Source organism: Acomys minous (genome assembly GCF_964271855.1).
Source record: "Acomys minous genome assembly, chromosome: 5".
Taxonomy (NCBI): Eukaryota; Metazoa; Chordata; class Mammalia; order Rodentia; family Muridae; genus Acomys; species Acomys minous.
In genome coordinates, this window is record NC_140494.1 from 93,364,687 (window position 1) to 93,389,425 (window position 24,739).

The 24,739-nt window shown below is 43.1% G+C and overlaps 1 protein-coding gene and 1 long non-coding RNA gene across 5 annotated transcripts in view; one reads left to right on the plus strand and one right to left on the minus strand.

Annotated features, from left to right (window-relative positions):
- The window catches only part of TMEM45B (transmembrane protein 45B), a 34,056-nt gene extending 31,266 nt beyond the window's left edge, over window positions 1-2,790 (minus strand). For 2 of the 4 annotated variants that reach the window (XM_084782603.1, XM_084782602.1), the window contains exon 1: window positions 2,357-2,590. Coding sequence is in view for 1 of the 4 variants with exons in the window: in XM_084782600.1 (XP_084638726.1) it covers window positions 2,774-2,776 (3 nt within the window). In the remaining 3 variants the exon portion in view is untranslated. Of the gene's footprint in view, window positions 1-2,356; window positions 2,591-2,773 lie in introns of those variants that run through there. The other 2 variants (XM_084782600.1, XM_084782601.1) reach the window with 2 other exon arrangements.
- LOC311597950 lies at window positions 1,637-23,906 on the plus strand. Its single transcript, XR_014779410.1, has 3 exons — window positions 1,637-2,109; window positions 2,653-2,813; window positions 23,002-23,906. It is a non-coding gene; the product is annotated as an uncharacterized lncRNA (long non-coding RNA).
- Window positions 23,907-24,739: the final 833 nt, after the last annotated feature.

The following is a 24,739-nucleotide window of genomic DNA, read 5'->3' on the forward strand; positions in this document are numbered from 1 at the left end:
CCCTATTCTTACCTCCCAGAACACAAACCACCCTGTGCTCTACACATCTCCCTTCTGCTACTCACAAGATATTCACGATGTTTTCTGAAATCCAACTCCTGACGAGGGAACACTGGCTTGCCATGACAGCATCAACGTAACTATGTACCACACACAGGTGACTAAGAGACCTTTCAGTTTCCTTCCTGCCTCTGAGTACGTGCCTTGTGCTCATCCACTTTTATTTTTTTTTATTTTTTTATTTTTATTTTTTTTCGAGACAGGGTTTCTCTGCGTAGCCTTGGCTGTCCTGGACTCCCTTTGTAGACCAGGCTGACCTCGAACTCACAGCGATCCGCCCGCCTCTGCCTCCCGAGTGCTGGGATTAAAGGCGTGCGCCACCACGCCCGGCTGCTCATCCACTTTTAAAGGATGTCAATAAAAGAAACTGGCAGACAGTTAGACTTTAATGTGCCTTTGTCTATTTCCAGGTAAAAGTTCAGAGTGTAGGTAAAAAGCGGCAATCATAGCACTTGTGTGTGGCCTCTGACTGCTCGCCTTCAGTGTGGTCTAATGTTGTGCATAACTTATTGTTTGCCTTATGGCCGGCTGTAAAACATATAGAAATAAAATGTTTTTCTATAGCTACCTATTTTTTTGCTAACATACCAGTGTCTTGGATCTCCTTATAATTAAAAACTTTTGCAATCTCAGGGACTCCAGCTATGAAGATGGCTTTACAAGTGGCGAAGCTGTCTTTGCTTGCTGTGATAACCCTTGATGGCCCTTTGGCTATACCTAACACATAGCACACATAGCACCTGCATTTTGAACAATTAAGCATGCTACTGCTGTCGTCCTGAAGTAATGAGAAGACTCAGAAGTCCTCTTCTTAATTTCCTCCCTTTCCAGTGCTCACCTAAGTGACATTTGCCAAGATTAAGTCATAGCTATAGCCAAGAGCATTTCGGGGGGCGGGGGAACCCCAGATAAAATCACTGTATTCCACGAGGTTCAACATCCTCACCATGCCCATCACAGCCGGTGTTCACCAAAAAGGCAAGGAAAGAGACCACAGAATACAAGGGAAAGTGCAGCCATAGGACCTGTTTCCACCTTCCTCAATGAGAGCAAATCAAAGCTCTTTGGAAAGAAGGAAGAATGTCTGGTCCCTATAATACTATTACAAATACTGTGCAACCAGATGATATCTTGCCCACTGCTTACCACAGGCTCTCTCTCTCCTTTGTAAAACCAAAGGTTCATATTCAGTGGAGCCATAGTCTCTTTCCCAGAAACTACAGCACAGCAGGTGATCACATTATTATTAAGCCAACAAACTGTCATAAAGAGCTGCTTCTTCAGGGTTCAAAATCCAGTCTCTATTGAGTAGAAAGCACGTATTGACAGAAAGGAAAGCACAGGTTGCTTGTGAACAATAAACCACAGGAACTATTTAGATAGGTGTGTAGTTAGATAAAATGTGTCCCTTTCCAGCTTTGATGGCTATGCTAATCTTGAAGTCAAATAGAACCCAGGGTAGGGCGGCACAGGAAGCAGTATGGGGCGAAGGGAAAAGAGGCTCCAAAGAGAACAGAACGGACAAGGACGAACCGGAAGCAGCCTTTTTGTGAGATGTTTGGTGAGGTAACTGCCCTTAAGCTTTTAAAATTCCATTTTATGAAGCCCCACCTTTCCCTGCTGGAGTACAACGTTTCTTTCCATTTAGGGTGGGCCTTGTCCCTCTGGATTCAGACAGTCCTCCACTTTCTAGGGCCAAGCTTATGGCTTTACTCCGTGCTTTTAGAAGCCTAGGCCAAAATGACGGTTGGAGGAGCTAGCTGTATCAACCAGCTCTCATTATCAGACTTCCTGGCCTTAGGAATGTTATCTGGTTCCTGTATTTGTGGATCCCTAGCTAACAAGTTGCGAGGGCCGGGGTTCAGATGAGCATATGCCAAGCTGGCAGCCTGAAAACAACTCGAGGTCTCGGTAAAAGGCGTGTCACCTAAGTGAAGTCCCCTGCTCCAATGGATGCCGGGCCTCGCACCTTCTCTCCCTGCGGCGCTGTGGACCGGAACCATTCCAGGATCTCGGGGACAGTGCAGAGGAGCAACTCTGCAGGGACTGGTGAGTAGGACTTCTCCCAGCCCCGAGCGGGAGACGCAACGGCTTCTGAGGTACTAGGTACCCTCTGCACTCCAGCACCCTTCCTCAGTCTGAGGTGCCGCCCAACCAGTACGCCCTTATTCCTCTCAGTGTCCTTCCCGAGGCTCCAACTCCGATCCTGAACTTCCTTCCCAAGTGGAGTCCCCTCAGGCAGTGCCTCCCTTTTTTTTTTCCGGCCCCGAGCCCCTGCCCCAGCGTGGCATCTTACCTTTTCAAGCCTCAGAAGTGTCCACTTACAAGCTCTTGTCACGACCGTGACCGCGGGTACCTTGCACTCTAGTGTCCGGCTGGTGCAAGCGTCTGCACCCCAGCCCCGCCCTGCCCCGCCCGCTGCAGGCGCACGTAACCCCAGGTGGCCCCAACTCTGCTACCTAACACAGCCTCAAGTGGCCTGACATTACATTTTCCTTCGAGCTCCCTGTCCCTGCCTGCTTCAGTCTCCATCCCGGCCACAGGCACTCCCTAAAACAATTATCCTGAAGCCCAGATTCCTGGCTCTTCCAGGTGGACTACTTACGCGGACTTCCTACTATGCAAAGCAGTTTCTGGATTGGGAGGAAGGGAAAGCACTGAATTTTGCCAGCCAGAGGACCACAGCCAACACATGGGACAAGTAGCCTCGTACCATTCAACTGCCAGGGAAGGCTCCCTTGAGTGGCACAGTGGTACCTGCAGTCAGTCTCTCTTTCTCTCTCTCTCTTTCTCTCTCTCTCTCTCTCTCTCTCTCTCTCTCTCTCTCTCTCTCTCTCTCTCTCGTCATCCACCCACACACCCATCCAATCAATCAATCTGCTCTGGGCACATTTGATTTGACAAGTCTGTCAGGTGGGTACAGTTCCTGAGGTAGTGTGAAAAGAGTCCCCTTCCTACCTTAGGAATGCACGGCTTTCCCTGTAGTGCTTAAGATGCTACGACCTTTGCTGCCATCTGTAGCACTTGTAGCTAAGAGACTGACCTTATTCTGCACCATTGGTGCTGCCCCATACCCCCTAAAGACATGAAGAGAGTACCATCCCTAAAATTTTGTTGTTTTTTCCTCCCACGGAGTGATAAGAATCAGGGAGGGGTGCTAGCAGAGGAAGCTATGAAAAGCTGCTCTATATTCAAAAAAAGTATTATAAAAATCTACTCTCTCTCTCTCTCTCTCTCTCTCTCTCTCTCTCTCTCTCTCTCTTTCTCTCGTGGTTTTTCTTTACTTAAAAGATGTATTTATTTATTTATTATGTATACAGTGTTCTATCTGCATGTACATCAGAAGAGGACACCAGATCACATTATAGGTGGTTGTGAGCCACTGAGTGGTTGCTGGTCATTGAACTCTGGGTCTTTGGAAAAGTAGCCAGTGCTCTTACCTTCTGTTTTTCGAGACAGGATTTCTATGAGTATAGCGTGGCTGTCCTTGACTCTTTTGTAGACCAAGCTGTCCTTAAACTCACAGAGATCAGGCTGCCTCTGCCCTCTGCCCACCCACCCCGACCCCCGAGTGCTGGAAATCTATATTCTCAGCTTGGGGACTAGTACTTGAAGGGAAGTGTCAGGCTCCACCCTGGAGCTTTCCCATACCTGCAGATTTTGAAATAGAGGAAAGGGAGGAACTCTCTACAATTTTCAGTCTGGGAGAGGCTGCTCTTGGTCACCAGATCCTTCTGTGGACTTTCTGTTCAGTAATATTTTATTTTCCTCATAGGCTAAGATCTTGAGAGAAATGTATGCCATTTTGGTTACATTTGTGATGCTTTTAAAGTTTCTTGTTTTTTTGGGGGGGGGGGGCGGGCAGGATCTCAAGTAGCTCAGGCTGGCCTCAAAATGACCTTGGATTTCTGGTCTTTCGGCTTCTACCTTGCAAGCACTGGGATTATAGGCATGCACCCCTATGTCTGGTTTATATAGCTTTGGGGGTTGAACACACATTTTTGTGCAAACTAGGAAAATACTCTACCAGTTGAACTACCAGTATCTCAGCCCAGAGATTGTGTGTGTGTGTGTGTGTGTGTGTGTGTTACTTTTTACTCCAGTTCCAGAGAATCTAATACCCTCTTCTATCCTTTTCAGGCACTGCACACATGTGGTACATGGGCGTACATGCGGGCAAAACACTAATATATGTAAAATAAAAATAAGCAATAATTTTAAAAGCTCCAAAATAACACAAAGAGATATAACAGATTAGTTAGTGTCTGAAATGTCCTTGTGCAGACTTTAACAAGCAAAGGAGGATGGGTGCAGCCTTAGAGGGAGAAGTGTTGTATGTGTTTTTCTCATATGTAGAATTTAAATGAATAAGCACAAAACTTGAAGGGAGAGGAGACTGTGTGAAAGATGGGAAGGGAGATAAAGAGAGGGGGAAAGGGAAATGTGAGAGGATAACAGGTAAGAGGAAGGCAAAGTAATTGCCCGCTTTCAGGAAGGATTATATGACAGAGCTGTGGAGGGGGCAAGTAGAAGATTAGGCAAACATGAACAAGTTACAGTGGTACCTAGCTATGAAAATGTCATGTGAAACCCACTATTTTGTGTTCTAACTAAAAGGTAAATAGAAGAATGGCATGGGGAATGGTTGATTTATACATGTTACTAGCATAACTATACTGGTTCCTTTTTTTAAAAAAAAAGATTTATTTATTGCTTATGAATGCTTTATCTGAAGAAGAGGGCATCAGATAACATTATAGATGGTTGTGAGCCACCATGTGGTTGCTGGGAATTGAACTCAGAACCTCTGGAAGAGCAGGTGGTGCCCTTAACCACTGAGCCATCTCTCCAGCCCAATACTAGTTCTTTAAAAAAAACTTTTATCATGGGGGCTAGAGAAGTGAGTGGGTCAACAGTCAAGGGTGCTTGGTGCCTTTCCAGAAGACTTATATTTGGTTTCCAGCATCCACATTGCATAGCTCACAACTGCCCGCAACCACAGCTTGTGTGGATCTGAAGCCATTCCTGACCTCTGTAGGCACCTGCACGCACATGGTGCACATATTCAGAAATGTGTGTACACACACACACACACACACACACACACACACACACTCACACATATGAATGCACACACACATTCACACAAATGCATGCACTCATACACTATATGCAGGCACACATACACACATGGGTACACACACATTCATGCACACACTCACACACATGCAAACACACATACATGCATGTACTCACATACACAAGCATGCACACACTTATACACATGCATGCACACGTTTACACATATGCACGTACACACTTAATATACAAGCATAATACACTTACACACTATACACACACACAAACACACACATACACACACACACACAAACACACACACACACACACACACACACACACACACACACACACACAGTAACAGAGTTTGATCTTCAGAGCCCACGTAAAAATGCTGAGTGTAAGCAGGGTGTGATGGAGCATGCCTTTAATCCTAGCACTCAGGGGCATGTCAAAATCCTTCCTCTAGTCTTTTCACCCTCCCCTTTTTAATTTAATGGATTATAAATTCTTGCCAGATCTTATCTGTGCGTGTTTGAATGAGAAATGGCCCCAAAGGCTCCTGTATTTGAATGTTTAGGCCCCAGCTGGTAGAGTTGTTTGGGAAAAATTAGGAGTTATGGCCTTTTTGGAGGAGGCTTGTTGTTAGGGGCAGGGTTTGTTTGTTTGTTTGTTTGTTTCAAGATAGGGTTTCTCTGGGTAACCCTGGCTAGCCTGGAATTTGCTCTAGTAGATCAGGCTGGCCTTTGCCTCCTGAGTGCTGACACTGAAGGTGTGTGCCACCACCACCAGCCAGTTCCACCCAGCACATCTAGTAAGCAGGACTAGGTCAAAGGTTTGGTGGCTGCATTGGTGGCCCAATCCCTCCACTGGTTGTCTTGCCTGGTTACAGGAGATGGCAAGTCCAGACTCCATATCCCCCAGTGCTAGGAGTCTTAGCTAGGGTCACTGTATATCCCTGGGAGTTTCTATTGTGCTAGGCTTCTAGCTTGTCCTAGAGCTGCCTGCTGATTCCAATTGTTTCTCCCAGTACTCTCTCCCTCCATCCACCCATCTTTTCTGTTCCTGTGCCCCGCCCCCACCCCCCACTCCTCCTGACAGGCACCCTCCCATCCTTGTCTACCCACAATGTCTCCTCTCTTTCTCCTGTCCAGATTCATGAATCTCCCCATCGAACCTTCCTTGTTAATTAGCTTCCTTGGGTCTGTGGACTGTAGCATGGTTATCCTTTACATCTAAAAATGCACTTATAAGTGAGTACATACCATGTTTGTCTTTCTGGGTCTGGCTTACCTCACTTTGGATGAGGTTTTTTTTTTTTTTTTTTTTTAAGTTCCATCCATCTGCCTGCAAGTTTCATGGTGTCATTGTTTTTAACAGCTGAGTAATGCTCCGTTGTGTAAATGTACCACCTTTTCTTTATTCATTCTTTAGTTGAGGGATATCTGGGTTGTTTCTAGTCTCTGGCTATTACAAATAAAGCTGCTATGAACATAGCTGAGTAAGTGTCCTTGTGATGTAGTGGAGTGTCTTCTGGTTGTATGCCCAGGAGTGGTAAAGCTGGGTCTTGAGGTAGATTGGTTCCCACTTTTTTGAGAAGCTGTCATATTGATCTCCAAAGAGGCTGCACAACTTTGCACTTCCATTTTCTTCTTCTTCTTCTTCTTCTTCTTCTTCTTCTTCTTCTTCTTCTTCTTCTTCTTCTTCTTCCTCTTCCTCTTCTTCCTCCTCCTCCTCTTCCTTCTCCTCCTCCTCCTCCTCCTCCTCCTCCTCCTCCTCTTCTTCTTCTTCTTCTTCTTCTTCTTCTTCTTCTTCTTCTTCTGTCTTTTTTTGTTTTGTTTTGTTTTCAAGACAGGGTTTCTCTATGTAGCCCTGGCTGTTCTGGAACTCACTCTGTAGACCAGGCTGGCCACGAACTCACAGATCCACCTGCCTCTGCCTCACCACTGGTGGAATTCAAGGCATGGGCCACCATGTCCAGCCTCTGGGTTCTTTTTTTTTTTTTCTCCTCCTCCTCCTTCTTTTTTTTGAGACAAGGTTTCTCTGTGTAGCCTTGGCTGTCCTGGACTCACTTTATAGACCAGGCCTTCCTCAAGCTCACAGAGATCTGCCTCCCAGAGTGCAGGGATTACTGCCTTGTTTGACTGCACCCAGCCCTTCCTGGTTTTTTAATGAGGACACTTAGAACTATAAACTTCCCTCTTAGGATTGCTTTCATTGTATCCCTTAGATTTTAGTATGCTGTTTTAATTTTTATGTGATTCTAGGATTTTAAAAAATATTTCCTTCTCCATTTCTTTAATAACTCATTTATCATTCACTAGCGTGTTGACTAGCTGCCATGAGTTTGTATATGTTATAGGATTTCTCTTGCTGTTGACTCACAACTTTACTCTTCTGTGGTCAGATAGGATATAAGGTATTATTTAAAATTTTCTGTACTGTTGAGATTCATTCTGTGTCCTAATATACAATCTGTTTTGGAGAAGGACTCATTGGACTCATATTCTGCATATTTAAAAATTTACTATTATTTATTTTATGTGTATGACTGTTTAGCTTGCCTACACACATGTCTATGTGCTATGTGCATGCCTGGTGCTGATGGAGGCCTAAATTGGGTGTTGGATCTCCTGTATGAGTCACCAAGTAGATGCTGGGAATCAAGGGTGGGTCCTCTGGAGGAGCAGCCAGTGCTCTCAACTCCTGAGTCACTGTCCCAGAACTCTGGATAAAATGTGTTGTAGATGTCTGCTTAGTCTATTTGATCTAGGATGACCTTTAGTTCACATATTTTCCATTAAATTTTTTAAGGACGGCCTGTCAAGTATTATGGGGTACTGACGCTGCTCACTGCTATTGTACTAGGATGCATCTGTGACTTTACATCTAATAGTATTTGTTTTATGAAATTGAGTGTGTCTCTGTTTGGGCCATGTGTCTAGAATCAGAATATCCTCTTGATGAATTGTTCCTTAATCAGTATGTAGTGACAGTCTTTATCATCTATCACTAGTTTTGTTGTTGTCTTGCTTTTTAGAGATCTGCCTGCCTCTGCCTCCCGAGTGCTCAGATTAAAGGCGGCATGTGCCATCACTGCCCTGCTTATTACTACTAGTTTTGATTAGAAGTCCATTTTTTTTTCAGTCATCTGAAAAGGTTTTTATTTCTAATTTGTTCACTTTACATCCCGATTGTAGCTCCCTCCCTCGTCCCCTTCTGTTCCCACCCCCCTCATACCCTTCCCCTTCCTACCCAAGTCCTCAGAAAGGGGAGCCCTACTCCTTAACATCTGACCTCAGCCTCTCAAGTCTCATCTGGACTGCCTGTATCCTCTTCCTCTGTGGCCTGACAAGGCCACCCTGCCAGGGGAAGTGATCAACGTGTAGGGACCAGAGGCCATGTCAGAAGCAGCCCCTACTCCCCATATTATGGGACCCACAAGGAGACTGTGCTGCCTATCTGCTACATCTGAGCAGGGGGTCTAGGTCCACACCATGCATGGTCCTTGGCTGGTGCATCAGTCTCTGCAGCAGCGCCCTCCTCCACCTGGATCTGTTGGCTCCATTGGTCTCTCTTGAGGGGCTCCTGTCCCTTCCAGGTCTTTCTACTCCCCCTAGAAGTCCATTTTGCGGCATATCACAAGAGTGACACCTGCTTATTTCCTAGGTCCATTTGTTGGAAACACACTTCCATCTTTTCACCCCAACACAGTGTCTGTCTTTTGAGGTGAGGTGCATTTCTTGAAGGCAGCAACTAGGTGGTTCCCACTCTTTGATTCAGTATAGTACTTGGTGTCTTTTAATTAGGGAACTGACACCATTAACATTTAGAGTATTGGTTGAAAGGCGTGATTGATTCCTGCTATTTTGTGGGGTTTTTGTTTTTTTTTTGTTCCCTTCTTCATCTATCTATCTATCTATCTATCTATCTATCTATCTATCTACCTATCATCTACTTTTAGTTTTTTGAAACAGGTTCTCTGTGTAGTTCTGGCTGTTCTAGAACTAGCTCTGTAGACCAGGCTGACCTTGAATTTACAGAGATCCACCTAACTCCGTCACCTTGGATTAAAGGTGTGCACCACCACACCTAGCTTTTTCTTCCCTTACTTAATTATTCTTCTAGCATGGTTTATTCTTTCCTTTGGCCTCATGGATGGGTTTGCTTTTCTTTTAGTTTGAAGAATTCCTTTAAGCTGTTGTTGTTGAAGAGCTGGTTTAGTCATCTTGCAACCTTTAGCTTGTTTCCATTCATCGAATTTTAAGTTTTCTTTCAGTATCACAAGGAGACTTGCTAGGTACAGTAGTCTGGCCTGGCAGTTGTTCTCTTTTGAAATACATCTGTCTAGGCTCTCCTGGTTGTTAAAGTTTCCACTGAAAAGTCTGCTGTTATTCTGCTGAGCCTGCTCTTGTGTGTGTATGGCTTGGTGTTTTTTCTTGATACTTTTGGATACTTTCTCTATTCTGTATACTTAGTGTTTTAGCTATAATATGATCAGAGGAGTTTCTTTTCCCAGTCTTACCTGTTTTGTGTCTTGCGTTTTAATATCATGCATCACCTTCCTTGTTTTATCAAGTTGTTTATGTTTTTAACCTGAGGATTAACTTTTTTTCTTTGAACACACTTATCGTATTTTTGAATTCTCTGTCTGGGATTTCGTCTAACTCACTTTGACTATACAGTATAGAACTAGTAATTTTTGGAGGAGTTATCTTGGATTTTCATGCTTCTTATGTTACTGTATTGGGATTTATAGATCTGGTATTACTTCTTGGCTTGGTTTAGTTTTATCATCTAGATTTATTGCATTGAACTATTTGCAATTTAATGTGATACTTGGATAGAATAGAGTTAAATGTGTAGTTCAGAAAATAGGTCCTCAGTCCAGGAGCCCAAGGTGTCTGAAGTAACCTCTATGTTATTCCCTGGATGGTATACCAACTTTGAGAACAACCAGAGCTGCCTGATATTTTCACTATGCAAACATCATACTAGTTAATTACTAATAGTGTCATTGATTTTTTTATGATAGCTATTGAAGAATAAATAACCAAGCATAGAAGTGGGAGGGAATTGGGGTGGTTGAAATGAAGATTAAGAATTAGCCAGGGCGGTGGTGGCTCACATCTTTAATCCCAGCACTTTGCAGGCAGAGGCAGGTGAATCTCTGTGAGTTCTAGGCCAGCCTGGTCTACATGGTGAAGTCTAGTACAGGCAGGGCTACACAGAGAATCCATGTCTCTGTTTCAACCTCCCCCACGCCCCCAAAAAGAATTAGATAGAGTTTGAAAACAAAATTGAAGTGGGTTTAGAAGCAAGGAGAAGTGGGGCTACTGTCAGGACCCACAGATTGCTAGAGCTATGGAGGGTAATAATTAAGAAGTAAAGAGAGGAGAGGCTAAGGGTGAGAGAAAGAACTCGGAATCAGGCTGAGGAGTATATGAGATGTGGCCAAAGAGCATGGTAAGGAATATCCACAGTAACCTGGGAAACACACTCCTAAAACCTGACCAAACAATGTGCAAACAAAAGGAAGCCCAGCGTGAGACAGATATACAGGAGCGGAAATGAAATAATTGAAAATAACAACCAAGCCGGGCGTGGTGGCGCACGCCTTTAATCCCAGCACTCGGGAGGCAGAGGCAGGTGGATCGCTGTGAGTTCGAGGCCAGCCTGGTCTACAAAGTGAGTCCAGGATGGCCAAGGCTACACAGAGAAACCCTGTCTCGAAAAACCAAAAAAAAAAAAAAAAAAAAAAAAAAAAAAAAAAAAAGAAAATAACAACCAAAAGGGATACTTCGGGAGTGAATTGTAAGCACAGCTCTGCTGAACTGGAAGTTGTCAGAGTCTCCTGGCCCTAACAGCTCCCCATGGGGGGGAGCATCTAGTCTCCCTGGCCTGAGGGCTTTTGTGATTCTGGCTCATCCTTTCCTGGTAGTTTCCCAGACTCCTTTACTGTGCTCTGGCCTTCCCTGGTCTTGCAGGCCAGCTGTGTGTGAGGAGCCAAACTCCCTTGCCAGTTTCCTCTGCTCTCCCCTGGGCAGCTTTGTTTCCCAGGCTGGCATGGAGAGGGCTGCTAGCTAAGCTATGGCCCTCAGCTTTCCTGCCTGTTTCCCTGCAGAGGTATCCCCTGGCTTAATGCATTTGTTTATGGACTTTGTCTCTTTCAGATAAGGGTTTCCTATGTATTATCGTTACTGTTTTCTCTCACTGAGGTTACTAGTCTGCCATTTTCTTTCTTTCTTTTTTTTCCTTTCCTTCCTCCCTTCTGTTCCACTTCCTTTCCCTTCCTTTTCTCATTTTCGTTCTCTTTTCCCTTACTCCCCTTTCTTCTCCTTTCCCTCCCTCCCTCCTTCCCTTCCTCCTTCCTCCCTCCCAAGCTTCCTTCCTTCCTTCCTTCCGTCCTTCCCTTTCTTGCTTGGGGAGCTGAAGATGACCTTGACCTCCCAATGCTCCTGTTCCACCTCTTGGCAATGGGATTACAGGTGTGCTTTATCATGCTAAGCTCACAGGAACATTAAATTTTGTCAAAACCCTTTTCTGTGTCAACTGAAATGACTGTGGTGGTTTTTGTTTTGTTTTTCCTTTTTAATTTTTGTTCTGTGTTAGTGTGCTAGTGTTACATCAGCCAATTTTCATATATTGAAATATGTTTCACTTGGTCATGGTTTATGTACTGGTTAAATTTTCGTTTTGTTTGCTTTGCTTTTTGTCAACTTGATACAATTTAGACTTATCTGGGAAGAGGGAGCTTGAGTTGAGAACATAACTGTTAGATTGCTGAGTAGGCAAGTCTGTGGGGCATTTTCTTGGTTTAGTAACTTGTGGAGGAATGTCTTGAGTGGATGTAACAACTGTCAATAAAGTGCTGTTTAGCCAATCAGCTATGCAATGGAAGGCGGGACTTCCTGGGGAAGGGGCGGAGCCAAGATTGACAGTTGAGGGGAGAAAGGAGAGAATTGACAGTTGACTGGGAAGGAGAGAGAAGTCTCTGAGGATCATAGTACCAAGTGCTTGGGATGTATGTATGTTTTGAGGTTTACAGTAGTTTATGTTAGTTTACAAGTAGATTTCTATCAGTTTAGATTCTGCCTGGCTTAGTGCCGACAGCTTTAAAGTACGGTTCAAACTCTTTGTGTCAGTCATTGGCTTTGTAGGCCGAACTGATACAATTTACTGTAGCAGTAACTGACATGGGAGGCCCAGCTCATTGTGGTTGATGCCTCGCCTGGGCAGATGGTCCTGGGTTGTATAAAAGCAAGCTGAGCAAGGCATGGAAAGCAAGCCAGTGAGCAGTGCTCCTTGCTGATTCAGTTCCTGCCCTACGTCAGATCCTGCTTTGGCTTCCCTAAGTGATGGACCAAACCACAAACCACTTCCCCCCACTTTTCTTTTGGCAGGTGTTTGTCACAACAGAAAGAGGATCATGACAGTTTATCATCTTTTATCTATATGTAGATATCTTTAAAATTAAAATATAATCACATCACTTTTCCCCTTCCCTTTCCTCTTGCCCCTTCTAAGTCCCCTCCCTCAAACTTCTTCTATGCCCCCCCCAAACTGATGGCCCCTTCTTTCCCAGTTGTTTTTGCTATATGTATATGCGTATATAGTGACAAACGTGTAAATACAACATGCCACGCCCATTTCTGTTGTTTATGTGTATGCTTTCAGGGCTCAACACTTCGCATTGCATGCCTGAGTAGGGATCTCATCCCCGAGGGAGGCTAATTCGTCCTCTTTCTCCAGTCACCAGTTGTCTGTAGTTCTGTGTCCTGTAGTGTGGCCCAGTGAGATTTCCCCTTCTACATTAGCACATCTATTGCGTTGGTCAAGACTTGTTTGTGAGAGACGGCCTCACAGCAGACATCCTGGATTCTGGCTCTTATGATCTTTCTGCCCAGTCTTCCATGATGTTCCCTGAGCCACAGTTGCAGGAGCTGTGATGTATCCACTGGGGCTGAGAGCCTCATGATCTGTACATCTTTGTAGTGTGTCTAGTTGTGGTTTTCTAAGACAGCCTCCATTTGCTGTAAAAAGAACTTTCTCCACGAGGGGCGGTAGACACACTTACCTATGGGTGTAAGGATAAAGTTTCCAATGTAATAGGAATAAATCTGGTCTAGCACAGTGGTGGTAGTAGATTCTTTTCTAATACTATGGCTCCACTAGCCTCAGAAAGCTGGGTAGGTCTCTATTGGCAGGCATGTTTTCCCTCCTGCTGAGTGGGTCTTAAGTCCAATTAGAGAGCAGTTGGTTATTATGTGTGGGTGCCACTTATCACACCTTTACGGATATAATTTTAATTCTGTGGTGGAGTGAATAAGAGTGGCGCCGTAGGCTCATATATTGGAATGCTTGGTTACCAGGGAGTGAAAGTATTGAAAGGTTAGGAGGCGTGGCCTTATTGGAGAAAATGTATGACAGGGGGTGGGCTTTGACAATTCAAAATCCCATGGCAGGCCTAGATTCTCTCTGCCTAGGATCAGGATGTTGCTCCAGCACCCCACATGCCGTTATGCTCCCCACCGTAGTGATAATGGACTAAACCTCTGAAACTGTAAGCCAGCCCCTAATTAAATACTTTCTTTTATAAGAGTTGCCTTGGTCATGGTGTCTCTTCACAGCAATAGGGCAGTGACTAAGACAGGTTCATATGTGTTGAAGTTGGGTAGGACTCTTAATTGCTTCTCTCTCTTGGTAGCTTGAAGAATATTTTCTGGTACCATAGAAGCTAGAACACAGAAAAGCTCTCAAGTTAGAGCCATCAGAATAATCTGGGTTCTGTGTCCTAAGTATGCGGTGTCTTCAGCAATAAGGGTTTACCTTGAATCTCTGAGAGGCAAATGGAGGTAACAGTCATAGTTTATGTTGTTTTGGTAGGTAGTTAGACTACCCTGACCAACCACTCTAAAGGAAATTTCATGTGCCTGGTATTGGGATTTTTGTTAGTCTGTGATTCTTGTGGGGAGCTTTGTCAGCCCTAATGGTAAAGCTTTCCTCTATATGTATTTATAATATATACACATAGTTATTTATGTAACTATGCATGTATATGTATATATTATATGTATATGTATATATTATAATTGTTTATATATGTAAAATGTTTGATTTTTAGGTAATAAGGGTCTTTAAGTATTTATCAAACAACCTTGGCGTTATTTGTTCCTCCTCCCTCCTTCTTTTTTTGTGCTCCCCTCCTTCTCTCCTCCCTAGTTGGAGATTCCTGTCCAGTTTTTCTCACTTCATTTCATCTGTATTCAGTTATTCCCCTCTCAAGTCACCCACACCAGTGATCCTCTACCTTTCTACTTTGCTTGTTTCTGTGGTTACTCCATTTTGTATACTCACATCTGAGGATTTGGAGCTGGGAACCACAGATGAGAGAGCGATCATGAGTGTTTGTCTTTCTGGGTCTGGATTATCTCACTCAATATAATCTTTTCTAGGTCCATCCGTTTGCCTGAAAAGGTCCTGGTTAAGTTTTTCTTTATGGCTGTATAGTATTCCATTGTGTATATGTACCATGTTTCATTACCCATTCATCAGTGAAGGCACATTTAGGTTGTTCCCATTTCCTGGCTATTGTGAATAGGGTGGCAATGAACATGGCCGAGCAAGTATCTGTGAAGTAGCATATGCCAAGGAGTAGTATAGTTGGGTTATGGTAGATTTATTTCTGGCTTTTTGAGGATTCTTCATATTAATTTCCAGAATGGTTGCCCATTTTGCATTCCCACCAAACAGTGAATGACGGTTACCTTTCCCCCACAAGTGTGCCCACATTTGTTGTCAGTGGTTACCTTTCCCCCACAAGTGTGCCCACATTTGTTGTCAGTGGCTTTGTTGGTCTTAGTTATTCTGGCTTGTGTAAGATAAAAGCTCAGTAATACAGATGGGCGTGGTGGTAGACTTCTTTAGTCCCAGCACTCCGGAGGCAGAGGCAAGTGGATCTCTGTGAGTTCGAGACCAGCCTGGTCTACAAAGAGAGTTCTAGGACAACCAGGACTATTAACACAGAGAAACCCTGTCTCAAAACCCAAAAAAGCAAAAGAAAGCTTAGTGATGCTTTAATCTGCATCTCTCTAATCGATAAGCACCTTTTTGAGGTCTTTCTTAGCTATTTTTGTTTCTTCTATTAAGAACTCCATGTTTGATGGAAACCATTACAAAAACCTACGGCCAATCAAAATGCAGAGTGTGAAGCTCAGTCCCAGCTGATACATCTACAATATGACTCCTGTACATAAGGCTTGGGGGTCACTGAGGAAGAGAGGGTAGAAAGAATCTAAGAGCCAGAGGACCAGAGAGTTTACTGTGAGATCCTTGACTCTTAGTCATGTCATAATCTACACTCATGAAGTCTCACCAGCATGACTGTCTAGACGTGAGGTGACATGAGGTGAACACGGCTGACACCAGAAGACATGCTAACATGGGTGGGGGAAAGCTCACAAGGGCTCAGCCCTACACAAAAAACCACAGGCAACTAAGGGATGCTGAGAGCGGGAAGAACACACCAATTAGACATTTAAACAAATGGTCCATCCTGAAAACACACATACAAGTAAGGTTATACAGACAGAACAGTTTGTATTTAGGAACACACACACACACACACACACACACACACACGTGTGTACATGTATGTATGTATGTATGTATGTATGTATGTATATATGTACATATTTTTTTGTAATGAAAAAGAGAGCAAAGAGGGGTATATGGGAGTGTTTGGAGGGGAGAAAGAGAAGGGGAAAATGGCATAATTTTATTATAATATCAAAATGGTAAAAACCAATTAAAAGGTTTTTAAAATTCTCTCTTTAGATCTCTAACCTATTTAATTTTCTTCATTCAATATGTTTTGATTATATTCCTTCTCCTTTTCCAACTCCTCTCAGGTCCTCCCTACTTTCCTACCCGCCCTACTTCATGCTATTTCCTTCTATCTAAAAAAAATCAAAACAAAGCCAAGAAAGACAAGAAAATTTGAAAATTAAAACTGACACACAAAAAGAAAAGAAAATCAATAAGACAAAAATACCAAAACAAAGTCTGGTAGTGATGGCATACACCTTTAGTCTCAGCACTAAATTTCCAGGAGGCAGAGGCAGGTGGATTTCTGTGAGTGCAAGGCCAGCCTGGTCTACAGAATGAGTTCTAGGACAGCCAGGGCTACACAGAGTGACCCTGCCTCAAAAACAAAAACATAACAAACCAAAACAAAACAAAAAAATGCAACAAAGAAACAAAACAAAACACCATGGTAACTGTTTTGTGTTGGTCAACTCCCAAACCCATTTTTTCATTGGATCATTTGTTTCCATGATTCTTTGAGTTTCTGAGTTCTTCGTATAGTCTGGATATTAATTCTCTGCCAGATGTATCGGATAAAGATTCTCTTCCATCCTGTGGACTTCTTTTTCACTCAGTTTTTAGTTTTATAAGGTCCCACTTTTGCTGGTTTTAGTTCCTGGGCAAACAGAGTCCTGTTCAGAAGTCCACTCCTATACCCGAGTCTCATGGGCACTGCCTATGTTCTCTTCTCTCAGTTTTAACAGCTCAGCCTTCACATTAAGGTCTTGGATCCACTTGGAGCTACTTTCTGTGCAGCGGGATGAATATGGTCTAGTTTTGTTCTTCTGTGTGGATATTCAGCTTGCCCAGCATCAGTTGTTGAAAATGTTTTTATCTTCTTCTTCTTCTTCTTCTTCTTCTTCTTCTTCTTCTTCTTCTTCTTCTTCTTCTTCTTCTTCTTCTTCTTCTTCTTCTTCTTTTTGGTTTTTTGAGACAGAGTTTCTCTGTGTAGCCTTGGCTGTCCTGGGAAAATGTTTTTAAATCCAGGGTATGTTTCATCTTTTTGTCTAATATCAAATGTGTAGCTACACATACTCATATTTAGGTTTTCTTCTTTATTCCATTGGTCTACCTGTCTGTTTTTGTGCCAGTACTATATTGCTTTTATTACTGTAGTCTATAATATATTGTGAAGTCTGGGATGGTAATGTATTATTAGTATTATTGTTATTATCATCTTCATCATCATCATCATCATTAAGCTTTTAGAGACAGGGTTTCTCTGTTTATCCTCTGCTGTCCTGCACTCATCTTGTAGATCAGGCTGGCCTTGAACTCACGGAGATCCGCCTGGGGTGCTGGGACTACAGGTGCGCACCACCACATCCAGCTTTCCAGTATTATTCTTTTAGTTTAGGACTGTGTTAGTTAGTCCAGGTCTTTTCTGGTTCCACATGAATTTCAGGATTCTTTTCCCCCTACTTCTGTGAAGAGTGCTTTATGTATTTTGATTGGGATTACATTGAATCTGAAAATTGCTTTTTGGTAGAATGTTCATTTTCACAAGAGCAATTCTGCCAATCTATAAACATGGGATCATGACCCATTTTCTAGTGTCTTTCTCAATCTTTTCAGAAATCTGAAGTTTTCATTACAGACGTCTTTTACTTGTTAGGCTTATTCCAAGGTATTTTCTAGCCCTTGATGCTATTGTAAGTGGAAGTATTGCCACATTCTCTTTCTCAGTGTGTTTGTTGTTGGTGGTAGGAGGGCTACTGCCTTTTAAAAAGTTAATATTGTCCCCACTGCTTTGCTGAAATTATTGTTTTTAGAATTTTTTGGTGGACTCTATGGGATCCGTTATGTATGCATATCATATCATCTGAAAATAGGGATTATTTGACTTCTGTTAGTATGCTGCTGGATTTACTTTGCCAGTATCTGGGTGAGGATTTTTGCATCAGTATTTACAAGGGATATTTGTCTATAACTTTCTTGTGCTGCATAATATTTGGTAGAAGGCCTCACAGGATGACTTAGAAAACACCCCCTTCTCTTCAATTAAGAAAAAAAGAGCTTGAGAAAAATTGATGTTAGCTATTCAACCACTTGATGGGCCATTAAGTGCAAGCCTTTTTTTTTTAATTGAAAAATTACAATTCAGTAACTTTTGTTTTCTTTTGATTACTAAGTCAAACTTACTGACTATGAGCCTTCAGAGTTTTCTGTTTCTTAATGATTAAGTTTTCGCAGATCATCTCTTCCCCAGAATTTGTACATTTCATCCAGTTTATTGTCTTGAACTATTTGTGATGCTACGTAATAAAACACCTGCACACCTGCATGTAATAGGTGTGTTACTATGCCTGCTATGGTACAATGAGACTGAGTGACTTGTGAGCAGAAGGTTATTGCTTATAGTCTTGGGAGCTAGATTGGGCAAGATCAAGAAACACTGAGTGGGTATGTTGCCTGGTAAGAGGCCAAGTGTCTCCTCCAAAGGAAGGGAACACGGTGTCTTCCTTCACATGGCAGAAGGAAAGGTGGAGGAGAGATTATGACTCCTTTTGTCACGCCCTATAATAAGGGTGTATGATTCTATTGTGCAGGTGAATCATCAGGAGTCAATGGCCTCCTAAGGGCCATGATTCACGATTAAGTAGTCATTAAATTATTTCTGGAAGGGACACAAGCATTAAAGTTGTTATCAATTACTCAATTTGTTCAATTTGTTGCAGGAGAATGTTTACCCAAACTCCCTGATGATCTTCTTTATATAAAATATATAGCAATATTCCTCCCTTTATTTATGACTTCCGGATTTTCTTTTCTTAGTCAATCCAAGCATTGTCAGTTGTATTAATCTTACCAAAGAATCAACTTTTAGATTTGTGGACTTGCTCCATACTTTTCTTTTCTCTATTTGTTTATATCTGCTCTAGTACTAGTTTTTTTTTCTTCTGCAAATTGGAGTTTAGAGTTTTTTGTTTGTTCACCTGTTTTGTTTTGTCCCTGTTCTGCCTGCCACCCCACCCCACCCCGATTCCTTGAGCTGTCATGTCAGGTTGTTGATTTGAGATCTTTCTGGGCAAGTGTCCTCAGTTGTAATTCTCCTCCCTAGTGCTGCCTTTGCTGCACCCCCATACGTTTTGGTGGGTTGTGTGTTCTTGCTAGAGTGTAGTGCAGAGGTAGAACATTTGCCTAGCTTGCAGGTGTGTATGTGTGTGTGTGTATACATGCACACAAGTATTATGTGCACACATGCACATGAGCACACATACCCTTTGGGAGACCAGAGAAGGATGCTGTCACTCTCATTCCTGTAAGGCAGATTCTCTTGCTGAACTTCAGGCTCCTTTTTTTTTTTTTTTTTTCTCCTAATCTGGGAGCTGGAAGACCCACAATCCTCCTGTATCTGTCTCTCTTAGTGCTGGAGTGACAGGTGTACGTGAGACCTCACCAGGCACATGGCTGATATTCAAGCTTTAGTCATTGTACTTGCACAGCAATTTTTTTGCTTTGTTTTGCTTTTTTTTTTTTTTTTTTTGAGACAGAGTTTCTCTGTGTAACAGCCCTGGCTCTCCTGGACTCGCCTTGTAGACCAGTCTGGCCTCAAACTGACAGTGATCTGCCTGTCACTGCCTTCCAAGTGCTGGTATTAACGGCGTGGGCCACCACACCCAGCACAGCAAACATTCTTAACCATTCAGCCATCTCTCTAGTCCCATGTAAACTTTCATTGACCCGTGCAGATCTTGTCTACTGGGGCCTGGGATCTGAGGACCTGAAAGAATCTTGAGGACTACAGTCTGACACTGTAGACAACATCACTTCACTTACAGTGCCCTTTAATACGTGAATGAAACAAAGAAAGCAGTGATCCAAGTAAGGTTGTTTGAGTGCAGAAAAACATGATCAGGAAAACATCTAAATAGTCAACCAGTCCTTTCTAGAACTTTCTCAGGACAGAACAGTTTAAACACAACTGTCTGACAAGTGCTATAGATTGTATCTAGGAAAGCACAAAAGCAAGGCGGAAGGCCACATCCAGCTTCAGGGCCCACTGAACAGACTGGGTTCTATAGCAATGAGCTGACATCCAACAAGAACAAACAGGTCTTATAAATTGCATGTAAATGTTTGCCACAGGACTGAAATCACGTCCAAGAACAAGCCAGGGAACAAAATGGGGCTGAGAGGAAAGGCCCTCTGCCTTTTTTTCCTGGAGCCTTTCTCACAGTTCCCCAGGCATTGTTTACCAGAGGTCATTCTTTTGATCCTGTTGTGACATCTCCCTCATTTTATTTATTTTTTTTTAAATTTAAGGTATTTATTCTTATTTGGGGCCATTGAAACCCTAAAGGAATTATAAAAAGACATATGATAAGCACATGACACTTAGTCATCAGGAGCAAGGGTCCATGCCTTGTAAGGCATCAGCAATTTCTTTTGTTATTCCTTGTCCTGAGAGTCCAAGCAACAGCTTAGAAAATGTCTGACATTTCTCATCCTGGTACCCAGTGGTCATAAGGTCTTCGTACCTTATGGCACAGGGCAATGGCCGCATGTAGGGCTAAGCACCCTGAAAATGCAGGGAAGCTGGAGTTATAAATGGTTTCACCGTGGGGCGACTTTAAACCCGTTAAAGTAAGCAAGGTGATAGCAAGAGTATCTCGAGGAGTAGTCCCCCCTTTTCTTTTGTAAAAGTTGCTTTCTTAAGGGTGGAATGTGCATGTCCTGTGGGCTATAATGGATTCTAGTGATATGTTGAATTTGTCATTCATAACAGAATTTCTTAAAATTCCTACCAGTAAAAAGCTGGACCTTTATTGGTTTTTAGCTGTGTGGGAATGCCCATAACACTGAATGTCTGTAATAAGGTGGGAACAAGAGCTTTGAAGGAGGGTAATTTATCTAATTTTTGAATGTTGAATAGTTAATATCTTATCATGCGGGCAGGGTCTCAGCTTTCCGTGAGGCGGCGGTGGCTCTGTGACCTGCTGTGCAGCGCACGCGTCTCCAGCTCACGCCGCCGCCAGGATGCCCAAGCGGAAGGTTAGCGCGGAAGGAGCGGCGAAGGTGGAGCCCAAGCGCCGCTCCGCGAGGCTGTCGGCCAAGCCCGCCCCTGCCAAGGTGGACGCGAAGCCGAAGAAGGCGGCGGGAAATGATAAATCATCAGACAAAAGGGAAGAGGGGAGCAAAGGGCAAACAGACGGAAGTGGCTGACCAGCAAGCTACAGATCTGCCTGGGGAAAACGGAGAGACAGAGAACTAGGAATATCACAGCCAAGTGCAGATAGCAATACTACAGTATCATCTGGATAAAGCTTGAAGGCCAGTGCAAACAGCCAAGTCACCAAAAAGAAACTGGCTAGGGGACAGGGTGCACTGACAGTTTCTGTGCTAGTCCTGAGACACAGCAGCCTGACTTCAACTGGGATACAAAACAACCACACTGTTTTGTGATGCACTTGCCACCTTGATCTGATTCCAGGCCTTACAAGAGTGGGTGTATCGGCAAGGACAGAATTTGTAGTGTGTAAAGCAACTGATTAAATAGGGTGGTCATCAGGCAGTGCTGGCTCATGCCTTTAATCACAGCATTCAGGGGGTGGAGGCAGAGGACAGCAAAGGCTACATAGAGAGACCCTGGCTTGAAAAAACTAAAATAAATAAAATGGGTAGCCAGGCATAGTGGCACATACTTCTAATCCCCACATTCTCAGAGGGACAGCCAGGCCTGTGTGGAGAGCCTGTCTCAGGAGAAAAGGAAGGCATGTGTGAGTGAGTGCATGCACCAAACTGTGACTAATGGCACACTTGATACTCACTTTTCCTGTGGTTTGCAGAGTCCAGCCTCTGAGGTAGAAGAGAAAGAAACCAAGTCCAACTAACGATCCATCGTGTCTGTCAGTGGTCCCTGCCTCCCTTCTTGTACAATCCAGAGGAATATTTTTATCAACTATTTTGTAAATGCGAGTTTTTTAGTAGCTCTAGAAACACTTTTAAGAGGTGGGGGAATCCTACCTCATCCCAGTTTTTAAGTGTAAATGATTTTTTTAAGAGGTTAAATCATTCCGCTGGTTGTTTATTTTTTGGTACAACCAGAAAGCAGCAGGATACTGAATCAGGAGAGTCTGGGACTGTCTCGGGGTCACCATAACATTCCGTAGAGGGGTTAGTTTTATATCCTACAACACAGCATGCTAAACGGCAATTTGGAGTCTCAGTCGTGCGTTCATGTCTGGAATATGAATATTTTCAGTTAGATCTGGTCTCCTGTTCCTAGTAGAGCTGTTTCCTAAGAAAACCACTCCTTGGTCCTTGCCCTGTCAGAACTGTAACGTCTCTGGTCATGGCAGTCCATTTTTCTAATAATTGTGATAATGTGCTGTGAAAGGTGCAAATTTTGATCATGTACTGTTTGTGGCATAAAATTGTGAGTCAGTGGAATTGAGGATTGTGAACATTTGATTGTTATGTGGGTCTTAATGAAAACCTGTCAAATTGAGTCTGGAACGTCAGTGGAGCAAGTTCCAAGAGAGAACTCAGTGGCTTTTCATGTGGGTACATGAACACAATATATGACTTCAGAGTCTAGGTACTTTTGTTAAGACTTGAGATGTCTGTATTCTTTTCCTCAGCCAATAAAATGTCAGTTGTGAAAGAGAAAAAAAAATATTTTATCATGCAAGGGTTGAACACCAATACTTAAATTGTCATCTGACCGTCTTTGCTTGTGGAGCAATATAATTAGCAATGGGGTCACCTGAGATCTGAGTCATTGACATAAACACAAGTGTTATTTTCTTCCTAAGTAACAAAGGGAAGGACAGGAAGATTGGGCACATAAGCCTGGTATGCCTCAACAGTCACAGATGCATTCGACCGAGACAGGATAGCAGAAATAACATTTTGTAGCCGTACCTTTCCCCTAAGACTTCATTAACCCTTTTCCCTCAGTCACTGATCTCTTCATCTGAGTCACTTTTGGTAGGGAGGCTCTGGGGGTTTGGTTGGATGATTTAGTCATTCTGGTCTCTTTCTTTTCTTCAGGTGCAGCCTCTGCAGATGCATTGGAGTCTCTTGGTACATCTTCCACAGGTTGAGGCAGTCTTTCAACTATCCACACCAAGTTTTTGGCACTCTGAGGAAGAAAGATGAACACAGCTTTGGCTTCAGTAGATTACCAGAGCTGGACCCTTCTATTGGCCAGACATAATATCCCTCCAAAGAACTGTGACCCTGCCTTGTTTTAGAACGGGCCCAAAATGTCCTGTGGCAGTAAGGTCATCCTTGATCACATGTAAAGAAATTTTAAGTATATAAAATAGGAAATAAAACACCGTGAAGAGTAGTCATATTACTCTACTCCTATCCTTTATTTTTAAGTAACATTTAAGTTGTCCATTAGCTCGTTTCACCAACTGCTGACTGAGGATTATATGGCATGCCTGTGCTGTGGCTTATCCCAAACTGTTGGGAAAATTCCAGAAGAGGCTTGGCAATATATATAGGAGCATTGTTAGCTTTTAAATATTTTACAGGGGCCCAAAAATAGCAGAAGCCAGTGTTAAGTCATCCAAAGTATTTAATTTTTTAATGAGGAATACAAATTTAAATGGCTAACCCAAGTTTAATTTTTATAAACAGATTTTTAGCATTTATTATTATTAATTTGTGAAAAGCAGAATATCATCCACATAATGTATAATAAAAGCAAGAGGAAACAGCTCTTTCTTTCTTTTTAAAGCAGCAGCAAGTAAGTTTTGACATGAAGTTGGGCTATTAGTCATTACTCACTCCTGGTTCCTTGTTGAATGACTGCCAATAGAGGAGGCACTGTCGGCTCCTGGAGGGCCAAAGCCAGACTTAGCCCTTGTGTAGGTGAAGGCCTAATATCAGCACAGAGGTGGATATAAATAGTCATCAATAACCCCTTTCCTTTGAGAGGGACAGGCAGCAATTTCTGCCTCTCCATCAACCATAGACAACTGACTGCCAGGAACAGATGAGAAATAAAACCTGAAGCTTTATCAGGCCGGGACCTAATTTTAGAAAATTCCTGTTTTTTTTTCCATGTGTCCTCACTCCCAGAAAACAAAGGTGCTCCTTTCTGGAACATCATTTTCCCTTCCCCACATCCCTTCTAATCATCATCCTAGTCCTCAGGTAGAGGACACAGTAGTCCATGTGTGGGGGGCAGATGGCCAGTAGTGCTCATCTTCAGGTGGAGCTGAACATTTTTATGTTTGACTTTGTTGAACTCGGTCTCTTCCTTCCTACCTTGTGCTGGGAAAACCACCTTTCTAGCTTGTAAGTTAGTAATCAAGGGTAAAGAAACATCTGTCTTGACATTTCTGGGAGAAGTTGAGGCTTGGCACCACAAAGACAGCCCAGGAGAAGCTGTTGGCAATAGGGCAGCCCAGTTGCAGGAGGAGACCGTGGCAATTTGGGGATTCCAGTGACCACCAGGAACAGCAGCAGCCATGAAGTCAAGCCAGCTGGAGTTAAACAAGATGTGTGTGCTGCAGAGGGCAGAGGCAGAGAAGTGACCCAAGCCCTTTGGAGGAACCCTGGATCAGGAGTGAACCCCAGACATTGGGTTTACACTACTGGAATTTGGTTTTGCTTTGGTCTGATTGTAATGGTGCCCTGATTCTTCCCTCTGGATAAACATATTTAAATTAGTTTGTTTTTTTTAAAGAAGCCCACAGTTGAGAGAATTTGAACTTTTAAAAAGAGATTTAAAAAATTTTAAATAGCCTGAACTTTTAATGTGGGAAGGAGTGTA